The sequence below is a fragment of the Cherax quadricarinatus genome, chromosome 81 (genome assembly GCF_038502225.1).
Source record: "Cherax quadricarinatus isolate ZL_2023a chromosome 81, ASM3850222v1, whole genome shotgun sequence".
Taxonomy (NCBI): Eukaryota; Metazoa; Arthropoda; class Malacostraca; order Decapoda; family Parastacidae; genus Cherax; species Cherax quadricarinatus.
Genome location: NC_091372.1, coordinates 3,816,261 through 3,836,236, shown reverse-complemented (window position 1 = coordinate 3,836,236; position 19,976 = coordinate 3,816,261). Strand labels below are relative to the sequence as shown.

Here is a 19,976-nt window from a genome sequence, read left to right as displayed (position 1 = left end):
CAACTTCCTCAGCTTTAATCAGGTTACGTTCTCTAATGAATGTTCGTATCTGGTGAGGAAGAGCTGTCAGGAACTGGTCAGCAACCATGAAGTTTCTAAGAGATTCATAACTGTGATCAATTCCTGAACTCTCTATCCAAAAGTTGAACAAACGAAAGAGTGTTACCTGTAACTGCTGAAAGTTCTGGCCAGGCTGTAAGGTAGCATACCTGAAATCTTTCCTGTAAGAATTAGTGGTTTTTTGATATGCTTTAAGGATCGTCTTCTTCAGTAGGTTATAATTACACATAATATCCTGCGACAAAGTTGCATAGATATTCAAAGCGGTACCAGAAAATAACATTCCTAACCTGGTAGCCCAGGTGTCAGCAGGCCATTCACAGAGGGTAGCGGTATTTTCAAACCCCCTCTGTGAAGGGAGGTAAATTAGGTGTTGGAATATGTGCACTAGCTGCATGATGTTCAATTACTCCCTCCTCTAATTGTTGTTGTGTAAAAGTTTACTTTTTATTCTCTAATTCAAGGCGAGGTTTTTCAAGCTCGCGATCCTTTTCTCTCTCTATTAACTCAAGTTCTCTAGCTTTTTCCTCACGTTCTCTAGCTTTTTCCTCAACTTCTCTATCCTTTGCTCTTTCCTCAAGTTCTCTTATTTTAGCCTGTTCCTCACGTATTTTAGCCTGTTCCTCACGTTCTCTAGCTCTTTCTTCACGATCAAGTCTATCACGCTCCTTTTTGTCTTCTCTTTCTCTTTCTAATCATCTTTCTTGGATTTCTCTCTCAATTCTCTCTCTCTCCTTTTTGTCTTCTCTTTCGATTCTCTCTCTCTTCTTCTTCTCTTTCCCTTTCTGTCTTTCTTCTCTCTCAATTCTCTCTCTTTCTAGTCTTTCCTGGATCTTAGCACTAATGAAAGATTCTAAATTTTTCCCTGTTATTCCTAACTTACTTCCAGCGTTCATCCAAAACTGGTATTCCTCCATACTTGCAAGAATAACTTAAACTATCAGGGGAAATGAAACGGGTATTAAAGAAAACGGAGGGTTCAATTCCTGCTCCACTCAAACTGTAAATAAACCAGAGGGCTCGATCCCTACTTCAATTAAACAATATGTATTAATTAAAACGAAGGGTTCTATGCCGGCTCCGAGCAAACAGTAAGTAGAATGGGGTCACTTGACCATCCAATCTTCTCACCAACAAATCAAGAGTATCCTATGACAGTTCCCTTGATATAATAAAGAGCTCAATGAAACAAATTGTCACTGGAAAATCTCGGGTCCCTAGAGTCTAATCCTCCAAAGCGTTTTAAGCTCACACAAAAATAGATGGCAGAATTAACTAGTATTCCTGCCTTGACTTGACTTACAATAAATTGAGACTATAACAATCACCAAATCTTTTAAATACCTGTACTGTAGTCCTATCATAGAGAATGATTACTCATGGCTGGTGGTAACTGTCTGTGGTATGCGGCATTGAAGTTCCAATGGTAGATTCGAGATGGAGTTGAATCTTGATTCAGTAGAGTTGATCCTGGCAAGGTCGCCACTTAGCCGTGATTAATCTTTCCAGATGACAGGAAAGCAGGTTTTTTCCACTGCAATGATGAGGGGTTATATCCTGATACTTGCATACACAAACATGTAAGTGGATCAGAATTTGGGACACCTCAGAACGTTAGTCCATCTCCTTCAATTCTACTCGTTGATCTGCAGGTGACCCTCTCTGTCATCCAAGCTGGAAAGATAGACAGGTTACCCAGCTTAAGAAATCACTCTCCATGATAAGTACAATACCTAAAAGATGTGGTGTTTATTACAACAGTCAACTTAGAGCAAAACTGAAAGGACTAAGTTTATTATTGGTCAAAAGTGAAGCTTTCAACCAATAAATCCACTAGAATACAAGGCAGGCATGTACTTACAGTAGTGCTGGGAGCTGTGAGTCTAGTGATTACTGTTTGGACCGGAGCCCCACACGTCACCTTTCGGGTGGGGGGGAAGGAGGGGAAGGGATAGCGGGAGCTAGACTGACCCTACCTTAACAAGCAACCGGCAATCAAACTATCACTTTCAGGGTGGGGGGAAAAAAGGCGGGAATAGCGGGAGCTAGACTTACCTTACCTTAACAAGTAGCCTGCAAGCAAACTATCACTTTCGGGGAGGGGGAAAAAGGGGGGCGGATAGCGGGAGCTAGACTTACCCTACCTTAACAAGTAGCCGGCAATGAAACTATTGTTACTATATCGCTACTCCTATCTATTGAACTTTTCCCTCACAGAGGTAGTTATTAAAAACCTACATAAGACGTTGGTAGACAGCAACCACCCAGGGAGGTAGAGTGGACCCTCGGTTATCAACTGTAATCCATTCCAGAAGGTCAACCTAAAACCGAAATGCCCGAAAACCGAAATAATATTTCCCATAAGAATTAATGTAAATCCAATTAATCCGTTTCAGATACCCAAAAATATTAACAAAAAATACATTTTTTAAAGATTAACTATAGTTTTACATACACATAACAATGAGAACTAAATAAAATGACTAATGAAATGGAAAAATGAACATTTAAATCACTTTTACCTTTGTTGAAGAGTCTTGTTGGCGTATGCAAAACAGCGGGGAGTGGAGAGGGAGAGTTTATTGTTTGGAGACAGGACAAAATGCTTAAATATGATACTATTATCAACTCCACGGCTTATTTATCTATCACAATTCATTTAATATGACATAATAAACAATAGTATTAATAATATAGAAACATGATATATACTCTAGAATAAATAACATATGTCATTACATATGTGAGGACTGGTGGTGGTGGTGTTGGGTTTATGAGGGCCACTGACAGCATAAGACATACATATAGTGGTGGTGGTGGCAGCTCTGCTACCACCACTATTCACACTGAAACAATGTACGTAATTTATGAATAAGAAATATTTACACTTCAATTTATAAATAAGAAATATTTACACTTCAATTTATAAATAAATATTTACACTTTATAAATATGAAATATTTACACTTACTGTACCTTGGAGGAGATGCAGGCATTGGTTTAGGGCGGTGGAAGATAGGAAGGGTAGCATATATTGTCAGTGGCCCTATATACCTCCAACAATATTGGAGGAGTCAGTTTCATGTCGTCCTTTTTCTATCGCTTAATCGCTTAACTTACTTTGTACACTGTTAATGCTCCACTTTATCGCTGGCTGGCGCTATAGCCTTTATCGACCCCTGCTGCTTTAGTATCGTACATATTGTAGAATCACTGAAGAAGGCACACTCTCTCCTCTCTCTTCCTCCTTCACTTTCGTACTTTGCTACGGGTGGACACGTCCAATATACCCAATAACCAAAATAATGGCCGATAACTGGGATAAAATTTCAGCCAAAAAAACTGGGCAATACCGAATTGGCCGATATCCGGAACGTCTGATAACCGGGAGTCCAATGTACTACCATCCTGCTAGGGGAGTGTGAAATGGAAGCCTGTAATTGTTTTACATGATGATACAATTGTTGGTCTTTTTCTTTCTCATAAACACACAGGATAACAGGTATATCTTGCTACTTCTACTTACACTTAGGTCACACTACACTACACACACTGCACACACTATACACACTACACACACTACACATACTATACACATACTATACACACACACACACACACACACACACGCGCGCGCCCACACACGCGCGCGCCCACACACACACGTGCCCACACACACACGCGCCCACACACACACATGCGCCCACACACACACGTGCCCACACACACACGTGCCCACACACACATGTGCCCACACCCACGCCCACCCACCAACACACCCACCCAAACCTGGGTTTTCTTCTATTTTCTTAATACTAGTTCTTGTTCTTCTTTATTCCTATCTCCATGGGGAAATGGAACAGAATTTTTCCTCCTTAAGCCATGCATGTCGAAAGAGGTGACTAAAATACCAGGATGGGAGCAAAGGGCTAGTAACTCCTCCTCCTGTATAAATTACTAATTTTAAAAAGAAAAAATACTTTCATTTTTCTTTTAGGTCACCCAACCTTGGTGGGATATTAAAAAAACTTATGTGGGTAATTCAGAAGTACCTGGTGGTACCCTAGTGTTCATGGTCACTCACCAGTACTTCATGATATAGTACTTTAGCAATCAAGGTCACTCAACAGTACTTTGTTGTACCACAATGTTCATGATCACTCAACATTACCTTAGTAATCATGGTCACTCAACAGTACTTTGTAGTACCATGGTTGCCCGTCGCCTGGTGGAAAAAAACTCTCGCTTCACACATTAAGGGTCCAGGTTTGATTCCCAGCAAGGGTGAAAACATTGGATGTGTTTCCTTACACTGGTTGTCTATGTTCCCAATCAGTAAAATGGGTACCTGGGAGTTAGTCGACTAGTGTGAGTCGCATCCTGGGATAAAACTGACCACATTTGGCCAAAATGCTCTGCATAAATCCGAGTGGGGATCTGTAACAAGTGGCGTTCCACAGGGATCAGTCTTGGGCCCGTTGTTGTTTATAATATATATCAATGATCTTGATGAGGGAATTACTAGTGATATGAGCAAATTCGCCGATGACACAAAGATAGGTAGGATAATTGATTCAAACGTAGATGTTATGGAACTTCAGGAGGATTTAAACAAACTCTATTCTTGGTCAGAAAAGTGGCAGATGCAGTTCAATGTAGATAAATGCAAGGTTCTGAAGCTCGGGAGTGTCCATAACCCTAGCACTTATAAGTTAAATGATGTAGAACTTAGCCATACAGATTGCAAAAAGGACTTGGGGGTTATGGTGAGCAGCAACCTTAAACCAAGACAGCAATGCCTAAGCGTACGTAATAAGGCGAATAGATTACTGGGATTTATATCAAGAAGTGTAAGCAACAGAAGTCCAGAGGTCATACTGCAGCTTTATACATCATTAGTAAGGCCTCACCTAGATTATGCAGCTCAGTTCTGGTCTCCGTATTACAAAATGGACATAAATTCGTTAGAAAACATTCAGCGTAGGATGACTAAATTAATACATAGCATTAGAAATCTTCCTTATGAAGAAAGATTGAAGACTCTTAAGTTACATTCACTTGTTAGACGAAGAATGAGGGGAGACCTGATCGAAGTGTATAAGTGGAAGATAGGTATTAATAAAGGGGATATTAATAAGGTCTTGAGGATGTCTCTCCAAGAGAGAACCCGCAGTAATGGATTTAAATTAGATAAGTTTAGATTTAGAAAGGACATAGGGTAGTTGATGAGTGGAACAGTCTACCTAGTTGGGTTATTGAGGCTGGGACTTTGGGTAGTTTCAAATCTAGGTTGGATAAGTACATGAGTGGGAGGGGTTGGATTTGAGTGGGACTTTCACATCAGAGCTTATTTCTTGGGTGGCATTGAAAATTGGGTTGGGCAAATGTTTTGTTAGTGGGATGAATTGTAAAGGACCTGCCTAGTATGGGCCAGCAGACCTCCTGCAGTGTTCCTCCTTTCTTATGTTCTTATAACAAGCACCTTTCTGTATAGTAGTATGTCATTGATGTCAGCTAGGCCTGTATACCTTGTACATGTACTTGTAGAAATAATTATAATGTATTATTATTATTATTATTATTATTATATAATGTTTATGGTCACTCACCAGTACTTCCTGATATAGTACCTAAGTATTCAAGGTCACTTAACAGTACCTTGTGGTACCATAATGTTCATGGTGACTCAGTAGCACCTTATGATACCCTAGTAAACAGTCACTAAGTGGCACCTCATGGTACTCCAGAATTCATAGGCAGTTATTGAAAAATGTTTAATTTCACAGCTGCAGAAGACCTTATATGGGTTATTAGCTCAATCAAGAGAATTATCCCTCCCCCTTAGGCTGAGACCCACAAACTAACTGGTAATACACTTGCCACATTCACTTAGTGTCCATGGTTCAATCCCCGGAATGGGTGGAAACGTTGGGCATGTTTCCTTACACCTGCTGTCCTTGTTCATCTAGCAGTAAGTAGGTACCTGATTATTAGTTGCCTGGTGTGGGTTGCATTGAGGGGGGGGAGAACATGATTGAAGGACCCCAATGGAAATAAGACAGTCCTTAATGATGTGGCAAACCCTCTGGTTAAAAATCTAAACAAATTTTATCTTAAATAACTCCTAAGCATCTATTTACTGTTAGATGTAGAGGTTGTTTCAATGACTCCACATCAAGTTTAAGTTCACTATGATTTGCAATATCAAATGCTTTTTTATATACTGCATCAATGAACAATCCATTGGATACACATTATTTTCAAGCAAAGTGTTGATAGTGTTAATTTTTATGAAAAATTGTACTTTTAAAGTCTAAACAAAACTGATCTGGGTTTAGTGTGCTTTCTCATAATGAAGAATTATATTTGCTTGTGTACTGTTTGCTCAAATATATTTTACAGTATTGACCATAATTAATAATAATAATAATAATAATAATAATAATATTAATAATAATAATAATAATAATAATAATAATAATAATAATAATAATTTTTTTATATCAAGTCACTGTGCAAATGTGTACAAAAATTTGAAAGAACACAGTATGCACAGCATTTTGGACAAACTTGGGCTAAAACTTAAACATACAATGCCATAGTTATAAATGTGAATGCACAAACAAATACATCAGGGTAGATTATTATAATAATGGGGAATCACTGGACCTGTAGAGGCCATACAATGCCTGGGGTATGGAAGATAATTCGGTTTACTTCAATGAAGAGATGGGCATTCCAATTTCTTGGATCAAGAGGCCTTCTCAAACATCATGGGATCTCACCCCTCTCTTTCCCCTCCTCCTTTCTGCTTTAGTTGCAATGATCTCTAGAAGTCTTTAGCAGTGATCCTAAGCTAAAAATATATTTATGTATTTATGGTTACTGAGTATCAGTTAAAAGACACAGATAAGCATGTATGGAAGGAAGACTTGGGCTCATACTACATCACTAACTACAAATGATACAAAAGCAGATACTGTTGCAAAGAAAAGTATCTACTGAGCCAGAAGTTGGGTGACCAGCAGCCATGTAGCAAGTTTGTCAAAGGCTAATGACACAGGAGTCAAGCAGTGACCAGTTTGTTTAAGACTATTGACATAACAATTCTTCGAGGTGTTTAAGATAAGATTTTGTTCGGATTTTTAACCCTGAAGGGTTAGCCACCCAGGATAACCCAAGACAGTCAGTGAGTCATGAAGGACTGTCTGTCTTATTTCCATTGGGGTCCTCAATCTTATCCCCCAGGATGCAACCCACACAGGCAACTAACACCCAGGTACCTATTTGCTTGCTAGGTGAATGGGACAACAGATGCAAAGCACAATGTTTCCATCCTTGCTGAGAATTGAACCAAGGGTATTCAGCGTGTGAAGCGAGAGCTTAAACTACCAAGCCACGGGCCACAGACAAACACTGCTGCCCTGATAAGCTCCAACCAGTGACCCACTTGCTTCATTAATTGCAGTGGCATGACACGAAAAAAATGACAGATTAAGCAAATAGTACTGCTAAGTATTCTGATAAAGCTTAAATGTGAATACTACTGTATTAATAAATATTTCATCGATTCATTTTAAATTCAATGGAATTTGTCACTGATGTTGAGCAAACCAACACTGCAATAGTATTCTGACTTGCTCTTAAGCCTTTCAGGGTTTCGGCCGTACTAGTACGGCTTACGCACAAGAGTTTTTGACGTACTAGTACGCCTAAATTCTAGCACCCTCAAATCTAGTGAGAGAAAGCTGGTAGGCCTACATATGAAAGAATGGGTCTATGTGGTCAGTGTGAGCAGTATAAAAAAAATCCTGCAGCACACAGTGCGTAATGAGATAAAAAAACTTTGACCGTGTTTTTGGATTAAAACAGCGAGTTTGCACTGTATTGTTGTATTCTAGTTTTCTTGGTCTCATTTTATAGAATGGAAGACATATTACAAAAATTAAGATGATTTTGACTGGTTTTACAATGAAATGTACCTTGAAATTAAGCTCAAAGTAGCAGAAATGTTCAATTTTTGCCAAAGTTCAAAAGTAAACAAATCATGCTAAACGTCCAATACACGTCAACTGGTGAGTCTAATATTCTTTCACAAGTGCACCGATATTATTTATACCATTTCTACACTAGTGCAGTAGTCTGCATAACAGTAAATCATCTATTTTTTCTGAGAATAGAAATTCAAAGTGGAAAGCAAAAGAATGTAAGAGGGGCCTGGGGACGTGACTAATGAACAGAGGAAATGTTATTTTAGTGCCAGGAATGTCTTTCTTGTTTATTCTGGACCCTATTTGGAAATTGGCATCTTTTGAAATTTGTGTAAAATTGGCAAAATTGCTAAATTCTGACCACTGTAATGGATAGTTTAAATCGGTAAATGGGTGGTTTCTTGTACTCATTTGATAGAAAAAATGGAGTTCTAGCAAAATAGTTATTATTTTTCTCGACTAATACACTGGAATTGGCTGAAAATAGGGCTCAAATTGGGCAAAATCGCCGATGCGTAAACATCGTCGAGACCGCTAACTTCACGAGAGCATAATTCCGCAAGTTTTCCATCAAATTTCATATTTTTGGTGTCATTATGATTGAGAAAAGATTCTCTATCTTTTCATAAGAAAAAAAAAATAATTTTTTTTTTTTTTTTTGGAAATTTGGGCAACCCTGAGATCAAGTCCAGGAGAGGGTCTGGGTACCCTGAAAGGGTTAAGTCTCTGCAAAAAATATCCTTCAGTTGCTAGAGGGAGGGGGTGTAGGCTTTGCAGTTTTTCTTTACCTTGAGAATTAATGGAAAATCTTTTAATGTGTTTCAGAGTAGAGAAGCTGCAGTCTACAGATGCAGTTGTAGGGGAAGAGGTGAGAGGGACTATCAACTATCTGCCCAAAATGCCCAGGCATGATAGTGGCTTTCCTTGTACTTATTAAACCAAAATTGTAATTATACATTGTAACCTTTACAAGGAAATAAAATCTTTATATTTTATCTTTAACAGCATCTTCTGTTTATGTTGCCCATATCTCTAGCAAACGGAATTCTACATGGAGTCACTTTGTCTGACTGTTTTGGGGATATCCTAGGTAATTTACACTATGTATGATAACTGTACTTATGTGTACCTGTGCTTATATATACTTCCTTATGACAGACAATATTAATGAGGGGAAATTCAGAATCAGAATCCTTTTCACAGAATTTTAGTAATCCAAATCCTGTTTACATTGACATACCAGGCTAGGAGCACGTCTGTTCTGGGTACACTTGGTGGAGAGTCCGAGCTGCCCTGGGTGCCTGCATGGGGCTCCCATGGCAGCTCAGGCTGACCATCAGGTGTCTGGAAAAGATGTGCTGCCACTCATGTAAGTCCAATATGTAGATGCACCGTGACATAAAAGAGGAGATCTTCAGCACAAACCCAAGAACAGTGATCATCAGAATCCCAAGTCTCAGCTGTGTGGAGCTGAGAGCTGATACTCAGTCTGACAGTTATTATTATTATAATCATGGGGGAGCACTAAACCCGAAGAATTATACAGCACATGTGAGGGAATGGGGTGGAAGGTATTCAGGCTCAATTCAGGGAACTGGAGCACAAATCCAATTACCTAGATCAAGAGCCCCTCATCAGCATCTGTCAGACCCTTAAGGGGTCTGACAGCTGATGACAAACTCGCTCTATCACCGGAGTCAATTTAATTACATCTAGTATGTAATTTCCCATCCCTCACTGGGAATGTGCAATGTTTGTAGCCTGATAAACCATCTCACTTCCTTAGATACCAGAATGAGAAGGAAGCCATTGTAGAATAATGTGCCAGACTGGCGACGTCAAAATGAAACGATAAAAATGGAAATGTCTTCTGCTAAGGCACAGTGATATACTGGTCTTATAATGGAAAAAATATCAAGGGAGGATTGAATCTGAAAATATATACAGTGGTCCCCCGCTTTTCGTAGTTCCCGGCAATCGTAAAATTCGCCAATCATAGGGGTATTTTCGTATGAACATGGACTCGCTTTTCATAGGTTGACTCGGGAGTCGTAGTTCGTCCGGGACGCGTACCGACGGTGTGAGCCGGGGCGGCAGCCAGTCTGGCATTGTCTACCAGTGAGCGAAGGTTCCCTCACGTGTTCCAGCGAAATATTTCATAATGTTCCATTTATTTTAGTGCTTGCAAGTACTAAATAAGCTACCATGGCTCCAAAGAAAGCTCCTAGTGCCAAGCCTGTGGTAAAGAAGGTGAGAAATACGACTGAATTTAAGAAAACCATCATTGAACAATATGAAAGTGGTACAAGTGTGGCCGAACTGTCCAGGATGTATAAGAAACCCTACACAACCTTATGTTCCGTAGTGGCCAAGAAAAAGGAAATAAAGGATGCTGTTGTTGCAAAGGGAGTAACTATGCTGACAAAAATGAGATCACCAGTACTGGAAGAGGTTGAGAAGTTATTATTGGTGTGGACAAATGAGAAACAATTAGCAGGAGATACTCTTATGACTTCGATTATTTGTGAAAAGGCTAGGCAGTTGCATGAAGATTTGGTAAAGAAATTGCCTGCAAATAGTGGTGAAGTGAGTGAATTTAAGGCCAGCAAAGGCTGGTTTGAGAGATTTAAGAACCATACTGGCATACACAGTGTGGTAAGGCATGGTGAGGCTGCCAGTTTGGACCACAAGGCGGCTGAAAAATATGTGCATGAATTCCAGGAGTACATAGAGGCTGAAGGACTGAAACCTGAACAAGTGTTCAATTGTGACGAAACAGGCCTCTTTTGGAAGAAAATGCCAAAGAGGACCTTCATTACACAAGAGGAAAAGGTAATGCCAGGACACAAGCCTATGAAAGACAGGCTGACGCTAATGTTCTGTGCTAATGCTAGTGGGGATTTCAAAGTGAAGCCGTTACTAGTGTACCATTCTGAAAATCCCAGAGTGTTCAGGAAAAACAATGTTATGAAGAGTAAATTGTGTGTGTTTTGGAAATCTAATAGTAAGGCATGGGTCACGAGGGAAATTTTCGTTGAGTGGTTCAATGAAGTGTTTGGCCCTAGTGTGAAGGAGTATCTCCTGGAAAAGAAATTGGATCTCAAGTGCCTGCTAGTAATGGACAATGCACCTGCTCATCCTCTAAACTTGGATGACCTAATTTTCGAGGAGTTTGGGTTCATCACAGTAAAGTTCTTGCCCTCGAATACCACTCCTCTCCTCCAACCCATGGACCAACAGGTTATTGCAAACTTTAAAAAACTCTACACAAAAGCAATGTTTCACAGGTGCTTGACTGTGACCACAGACACTCACTTGACCCTAAGGGAATTTTGGAGAAAACACTTCAGCATCCTCCACTGCATAAGCTTTATAGGTATGGCTTGGGAGGGAGTGACTACCAGGACTTTGAACTCTGCCTGGAGAAAATTGTGGCCAGATTGTGTCAACAAGAGGGATTTTGAAGGATTTGGGTCTGACCCTAATGAGCCTATGTCTGTTGTAAAATCAATTGTGGCACTGGGGAGTTCCATGGGGTTGGATGTGAGTTTGGAGGATGTGGAAGAATTGGTGGAAGACCACAATGAAGAGCTCACCACTGAGGAGCTGCAAGAGCTCCAGAAGGAAGAGCAACACATCGCAGCTCAGAATCTTGCTGCAGAGGAGGAGGAAGAGAGATGGAAGAAGGTGCCTTCTTCAGAAATTAAAGAGATTTTTACTATGTGGGGTAAGATGGAAAGCTTTATGGAGAAACATCACCCTAACAAGGTTGCTGCAAGCCAGGTTGGCAACATGTACAGTGACAAAGTCTTGGGCCATTTTAGGGAAGTGTTAAGGAGACAAGATAAGATAAGATTTTGTTCGGATTTTTAACCCCGGAGGGTTAGCCACCCAGGATAACCCAAGAAAGTCAGTGCGTCATCGAGGACTGTCTAACTTATTTCCATTGGGGTCCTTAATCTTGTCCCCCAGGATGCGACCCACACCAGTCGACTAACACCCAGGTACCTATTTGCTACTAGGTGAACAGGACAACAGGTGTAAGGAAACGTGTCGAAATGTTTCCACCCGCCGGGAATCGAACCCGGGCCCTCCGTGTGTGAAGCGGGAGCTTTAGCCACCAGGCCACCGGGCCACCGGTGGCCTGGTACCGGACGCCAGAAACAGAGCTCTCTCCACAGTTTTTTTGCGAGACAGGACTCCAGTGACTCTCAAGGTGGTCCTAGTGGCATTAAGAAACAGAGAAGAGAAGCAACCCCAGAAAAGCAAATGGTACCTGAGGTGTTGATGGAAGGGGATTCCCCTTCCAAACTATAAACAATCCACTCTCCTCCAGTCTCCCATACACTAAGAAGAATCTCCAATAAAGGTAAGTGTTATGCTGTTAATGTTTCATTCATCATTTCCCATTGTATTGTTTATGTACTACATGTATATTTCATGTTAAAATTTTTTTTGTTTTAATACTTCTGGGAGTCAGAAACGGATTAATTGTATTTACATTATTTCTTATGGGGAAAATTGATTCGTAAATCGTAAATTTCGTTTATAGTAATGGCTCCAGGAACGGATTAATTCCGAACAACGAGGGACCACTGTACATGTTGAGGTGAAAGGTAGACAAGCACAAACGAGTTATGAAGTATGATTAAGGTATGATAATCTGATGGAGCAGGAAGTGACCTAGTAGCGACCAGTAAAGAGACGGGGCCAGGAGCTATGAATCGACCCCTGCAACCACAATTAGGCGAGTACAATTAGGTGAGGACTCGTACACAAAACATTCTTGTGTAATAAAGTTAATGTTTCTGCTCGTCTCCAGGCTGGCACAGAGCTCAGAAAATATATTACAAAACAGAAAGGTAAACTGAGTCATTATGTGATTCATATGTACAGTTTATAAAGAAAAACTGCATAGTTTTGCTGTCTCAAATCCGCACTTCTCGCAGAGAAAATTCTGAAAGGAAACGAAGCGAGAAATTACTAAATAACATTAAAAAGAAAAATTTACAATATAAAAGCTTCCTGCACTGCCCGAGAGGAGCCTTGTAGTGAAGAGGCGGGGCCAGGAGCTATGAATCAACCCCTGCAACCACAACTAGGTGATTAAACCAGCCTCTAACACCGGCAAACTTGAAGCAGCAGCAGCTTGTTGGGTTTGTAAGGGCCACTTACAGCTTACACCTTATTGAGCCCTACTTACCGGTGGACGGAGAAGAAATATTACCCGAAGCTGCCACATGAAAAGGAACAGGAATCCCTTTAAAAGATAAGATTTTGTTCGGATTTTTAACCCCGGACTGTTAGCCACCCAGGATAATCTTACCATTCCACGGGCGGGGATAGACTTCGCGATCAGAGAATTTTATGACACTCTGATCGCGGGATCTATCCCCTCCCGAGTATGAATTAGATAATGCATTAACTAAAGGTCGATTAACTGCTCCTGGAGAGGATGGTATAACCTATGATATTCTCAGAACTCTAAGGCAAGTGCCTGATAACCCTTTGTTGGCACTGTAATCTCAGTTACATTGAGGGAGTTCTTCCTACTTCCTGGACCAATAGTCTCATTGTGCCTATCCCTAAGCCCTAACAGCCTGATACATTTAGACCGATCTCCTTAACTAGTTGTCTTTGTAAAACTTTTGAAAGAATGATACTTAACAGACTGTACTACAGAATCAGACACCAACTTTCCCCCTACCTCTATGGGTTCATGAAAGGTAAAAGTATGCAGAACTGTATTTCCACCTTTCTCACTGTACACACCTCTACTAGTTTTACCACTTTTCTTGATCTAAAATCTGCATTTGATATTGCAAACAGAACCGTTATACTACATGAACTAGCCAAAATGAATATTGGTGGTAGCTTACTCTGCTGGATAATAGGATACCTGTCAAATAAAGTATCCTCTGTCCTTTACCAAGGCTTTAGACGTGAGTCTAAAGAAATGTCTTTAGGTACACCGCAGGGAGGAGTTCTTAGTCCCATGCTATTTAATATTCTGATTAATGCTCTCCTAAATGCTCTACCTGCCTCACCTAAACATATAGCTATAAGCTATGCTGATGACAACATGATCCATACAACAGGGCATAAGAAGATGAGTACCATTCTTAATGAAGTTCAAGCAATTTGTAATCGACTAGGCCTCATAATATCTTCCTCTAAAACAAAGATATTAACAAGCAAACGACATCCCCCACCCATCTATTTGCAGGGTGAAAACATTAGCTACGTTAAAACTTACAGATATCTTGGTGTAGATGTACCCTTTAACAAATCCACTATACCACAACTAAATAAGAAATGCAAAGCTAGGCTAAATGCTCTCAAAGCTGTTGCTGGCTACAATCCCAACTATGGTGCTAATGTGAGAATCGTGAGAATGATGCACATAGCCTATGTTAGGTCCTTAATTGATTATGCTGCTCCCATGTTGATACTAGCTACAGAAAGTTTCTTCCGACCCTTGGAATTAATGCAAACTGAAGCTCTCAGAATTATTCTTGGTTGTCCCAAATCTACAAAGGTTCTTAATATGAGGAAGGAGCTTGGTATTTCTGGTATCAGTGATAGGATTGTTGAGATTAACACTGTACTCGGTATTAGAATGTTAAGAAATTAACCAGACTGTCACAATGAACCTTACTAAGTGTCTAGAAGTAAATACACACAGCTCTAAATGGATTGTGAAAACGTGCAATTGCATTAAGTTTTATAACCTGCATGAACTCTATCACTGTAGACAACAAGAGCATTTCACCCCTCCATGGAAGATGTGTTCATTTAATATCACATACCTGCAAGTCCCTCCCAAGAAGCTCATTGCTAGTAATCCCTTCCTTAAATCACTTGTTAAAGCAACTGCTCAAGAAGAAATTTCTCGCCTAGCTGGTAGTAATAAGTTATCACAAGTTATATACACTGATGGATCTAAACAGGAGTCTTCTGGCAGGGCTGCATCTGCTCTTGTTGCCACCTCCCTAGTTAAGAACGATAATAAACTTGCTGAACTAGGGCGTCTACATTGCAAACTGAATTGTTTGCAATCCTAATGGCGCTAAAGCTAACCTATGACACTGAGCTCGAGTCTATCATCATTACTGATTCTATGTCATCACTAAATGCTCTTAACTCATATAATGACTCCAACAACATGCTGTAGTGATACTACGAAGGTCGCTGCTCAGTATTGTGAAGAGTCCATCAGGGATGCTTTTATCAGTGGCCTGCAATCACCAATAATAAGGCAGCGTTTATTGGAGAATAAAACTCTCGACTTAGCCGCTGCCTTTGACCAGGCAAGAGCTCTAGATTCAGCCTAGAGATAAGGCCTGTGTTTCTATCACAACAATTTATTGAACATAGAATCTTCATAGTACTTCATGTAATCTGCATCACTAATATAGGGATAGTAGAAGAGAAGAGAATCACACACCATGTGTTGGCGCCCATGACACCACCAAACTGTTGTTGTTGTTAAAGATGATTATAGGAAACGGAGACTGGCTATCGATTACTCTGAGACAATCAACAAATTTACACTTCTTGATGGGTACCCTCCACCTCGAATTGATGATACAGTGAACAAAATTGCTCAGTACTATGTGTTTAGCACAATTGATCTACAGAGTGCCTATCATCAAGTCCCTATAAGGAATGAAGATAAACCATACACAGCATTTCAGGCTAGTGATGGCCTGTATCAGTTTACCAGAGTCCCTTTTGGAGTCACCAATGGGGTAGCCTGCTTCCAACGAATTATGGATTCACTCATTCAGGAAGAGCAACTCATGGGAACTTACGCGTATTTAGATAATGTTACCATTTGTGGCAAGACCCAGGAGGAACATGATGCAAACCTTGATAAGTTTTTGGAAGCCGCCAAGAAGAAAAATATCAGTTACAATGAGGAAAAGTGCACTTTTTCAACTAAAAGGCTTAGCATCCTTGGTTATGTAGTGGAAGGAGGTTCAATATTCCCAGACCCTGAACGACTACGACCTCTACGGGAACTTCCAATGCCTCAAGACAAAAAGTCACTCCGAAGAACTCTTGGTCTTTTTGCTTATTACTCACAATGGATCTACAACTATTCAAGTAAAGTCCGCCCATTGAGTGCTACCACATTTCCTGTGACAAAGGAAGCAGAAGCCGCTTTCCATACTCTCAAACAAGACATTGAAAACTCAGTAGTTCAAGCCATTGATGAATCCCTACCATTCGAAGTGGAAACGGATGCATCTGACATTGCCATTGCTGCAGTCTTGTCTCAGGCAGGACGACCAGTAGCCTTCTTTTCGAGAACTTTTCAAGGATCAGAGAAATGTTATGCTGCTGTAGAAAAGGAAGCCCAGGCCATCATAGAAGCAGTTCGCCAGTGGAGGCATTATTTAACTGGTAGACATTTCACCATAAGGACTGACCAACGGTCCGTGATGTACATGTTCGACAAGAAGCACAAAAGTAGGATAAAGAATGACAAGATATTACGCTGGAGGATGGAACTATCGTGTTATGACTTTGATATTCTGTACCGACCGGGTCAAGAGAACATCTCACCTGATGCATTCTCTAGGTCCCACTGTGGAGCAGCATGTCATGATTTACAATCACTCTCAGCGCTCCACAAGGCTTTGTGTCACCCAGGAGTTACACGCCTGTACCATTTTGTCAAATCAAAGAACATGCTCTTCACTCTATTAGATCATTGCTGTGCACAGCTACTAATGCAACCCCTCATGAAAGACTCCTCAACTATTCACGTCGTTCTTCTACGGGAGCCTCCGTGCCCACTTGGTTATGTCATCCTGGACCCGTTCTCCTGAAGAGTCACCGTAGGATGAACAAGACGGATCCTTTAGTGGAAGAGGTAGAGCTCCTGCAAGCTAATCCACATTACACCCACATTTGCTACCAAAATGGTGAAGAGGCTACAGTATCTACAAGACATTTAGCCCCAGTTGAAATCCCCATTAGTGTGGAATCTCAAGGTACACCAATAGATGTGAAAGATGCTTCGTTTTCTCCTGGAAAGCCCCTTGAGACTACCCCTACAGAAATAGAGGATTCTGCTCCAGCAGTTAGTCAAACCCCGCTGGAAAATATTGAATCTGGTGAAGAGGCTCAAGGGCTACGAAGGTCGGGACGTGTACGTCGCCCGCCTAACAGTTTGGGAGATTACTGTCTCTGATATTTTAGAAGGGGGAGATTGTAGTGATACTGCTCCTGTGGGGAGCAGCAGCAGGATAATACTGCACCACCTCTCGGGGCCCTTAACAACAACAACAGTTTGGTGTGTGTCATGGGCGCGAACACATGGTGTGTGATTCTCTTCTCTTCTACTATCCCTATATTAGTGATGCAGATTACATGGTGAGTTTAAATATGTGGCCTGTAGTTATAACTTTTCTCTTGACATATGCAAGACATCACCATCCCTGTAGAAGCCATTATTAGATGTACTAGTCATTATATTTTGTTGTTGCAGAAGTACTATGAAGATTCTATGTTCAATAAAGCCTAGAGATAAGGCCTGTGTTTCTATCACAACAATTTATTGAACATAGAATCCTGGGCTACCTGGTGGTGATCCTGAGCTAGACTACATCACAACATGGAGCGTTTACTGAAACCTGAGAGGCTAGACTGTGACCCCAGCTTATCAACAGCTGCTCAGGAATGGAAACACTGGTTTAAGACTTTCGAAAACTTCTTGGGAGCCCTTCCTGAAACTGATCTAGATAAACTAAGTCTGCTCATCAATTTTGTGTCACCTAAGATATATGAGGCTATTTCTGAGTGTAATACCTACGAAGATGCTATCAAAACCCTCAAGTCTCAGTATATTAAACCTACAAATGAAATCTTTGCACGCTATCGCCTTGCAACTCGCCGCCAGCAGATTGATGAGTCCTTAGAGGAATACCTTCAAGCACTGAAAATTTTAGGTAAGGACTGTCACTTCCAAGCAGTGACAGCTGCTCAGTATTGTGAAGAGTCCATCAGGGATGCTTTTATCAGTGGCCTGCAATCACCAATAATAAGGCAGCGTTTATTGGAGAATAAAACTCTCGACTTAGCCGCTGCCTTTGACCAGGCAAGAGCTCTAGATTCAGCCTAGAGATAAGGCCTGTGTTTCTATCACAACACATGCCCATTGGAGAAGCCAGGTATAGATACTCAAAAATCAGGGACAAAGGAATTAATATACAATTGCTATGGATCCCATCACAAATTGCATTACACCTTCATGATAAAGTTGATATGTTAGCCAAGAAGAGTACCCAGAAGGAGAACGTAGAATATAATATTAGGAGAGAAATAAATAATGAAAATGATTGTTATAGGAATGCAGTTAGAAGCCTGAGTAGATCTATAACCCACTATGATAACATGAACGTAGATAAGTATGTTTATGGAGCAACGTGCAATGTGAACACTGATTGATGTTGTAGTGGCCAGGCTTAGGCTTGGTTACAAGTACTGACTGATGTTGTAGTGGCCAGGCTTAGGCTTGGTTACAAGTACTGACTGATGTTGTAGTGGCCAGGCTTAGGCTTGGTTACAAGTACTGATTGATGTTGTAGTGGCCAGGCTTAGGCTTGGTTACAAGTACTTCTGGCAGTTTGGGAGACACGCAGATGATGATCAAACTAAATGTAAATTACGTGATCAGGCATATGGTCACTGTCTTGAACACTATGTGCTTAATTGTCCACTTATTGAGGAATACAGAGACAGACAGTATAATAACCTATGTGACATGTCAAGATATCTTATTAATGAAAATAAAATACCAGATATACTAAGCAAATTTCCTAAATTTGCTTGTAACAGATAATTGAACTATAGATATGTAGATATAAATCCACATGTATTCCTGTTAACCCTTTGGGGCCTAGTTCCTAGGCCTTTTATGTATCCATATGCTCTTGCGCTACCGTCCACAGGATGGATATGGGGTGCACAATAAACTAGCCACTTCGGTGGCAAAATCTAAATCCGTGGTATGGTTTGTTTGCAATCGTGTCATTACGATTTAGTGGTCAGGATAACCTAAGAAAGTCAGTGCGTCATCGAGGACTGTCTGTCTTGTTTCCATTGTGATCCTTCAATCTTGTCCCCCAGGATGCCACCCACACCAGTCGACTAACACCCAGGTACCTACTTGCTTGCTAGATGAACAGGACAACAGTGTAAGGTAACACGCCTATCCTTGCTAGGAATCGAACCATGGACACTCTGCGGGTAAAGGGAGAGCGTTGCCTACCAGGCCACGGGAAAAGCAAAATGAAGACAAGCATCCCAGAGAGAACGGGGAAAATTTATCAAGTGATTCTCAGGCGAGAGCGAGACGTCCAAACCCGAAGAAGCTGTCGCAGAAGTCTTGAAACAGCTGTTCTTGGGGTTGAGTGTTCTTGGGGTTGAGGTTGAAGGGCCGGTAACTGTTCGCCAGGTACTGAAAAGTGAGCCATAAATTCTAGTCTTTGGGAAGGAAATATTATCCAAAGCTGGGCACTAACTGGGAAGGAAATATTATCCAAAGCTGGGCGCTAATTGGGAAGGAAATATTATCCAAAGCCGGGCACTAACTGGGAAGGAAATATTATCCAAAGCCGGGCACTAACTGGGAAGGAAATATTATCCAAAGCCGGGCACTAACTGGGAAGGAAATATTATCCAAAGCTGGGCGCTAATTGGGAGAGAAATATTACCCAAAGCTGAGCGACAATTCAGAAGAAAATATTACCCAAAGCTGGGCGCTAATAGGGAAGGAAATAAGAGTTCCGTACGGGAATGCAAATGGAAAAGAAGCGTTCTTAATTAAACTAGGTAAAAATCCCTCTTTTTCCCTATTGAATCTCCGGCACATTAGAGGTCACACCATAACCGAGTCAGTGACCGGCTCACCGT

General features: G+C 40.9%; 2 protein-coding genes across 5 annotated transcripts in view; one reads left to right on the top strand and one right to left on the bottom strand.

Moving 5' to 3' along the window:
* The window catches only part of l(2)k14505 (ATP synthase mitochondrial F1 complex assembly factor 2 homolog l(2)k14505), a 108,718-nt gene extending 95,482 nt beyond the window's left edge, over window positions 1–13,236 (bottom strand). For all 4 annotated transcript variants that reach the window (XM_070102282.1, XM_070102283.1, XM_070102281.1 and 1 more), the window contains exon 1: window positions 13,063–13,236. The gene's annotated coding sequence lies outside the window, so the exon portion shown is untranslated. The remainder of the gene's footprint in view (window positions 1–13,062) is intronic.
* A 4,103-nt stretch (window positions 13,237–17,339) lies between these two features.
* On the top strand, window positions 17,340–19,244 carry LOC128699904 (uncharacterized). Its single transcript, XM_053792736.2, has 2 exons — window positions 17,340–17,435; window positions 17,551–19,244. Exon 2 carries the CDS (start codon window positions 17,677–17,679, stop codon window positions 18,181–18,183), a length of 507 nt encoding a protein of 168 aa, XP_053648711.1. The 5' UTR covers window positions 17,340–17,435; window positions 17,551–17,676; the 3' UTR covers window positions 18,184–19,244.
* Window positions 19,245–19,976: the final 732 nt, after the last annotated feature.

Coding starts and splice junctions, on each gene's coding strand:
- LOC128699904 (XM_053792736.2), top strand. CDS start 17,677: ATGGAGCGTTTACTGAAACCTGAGAGGCTAGACTGTGACCCCAGCTTA.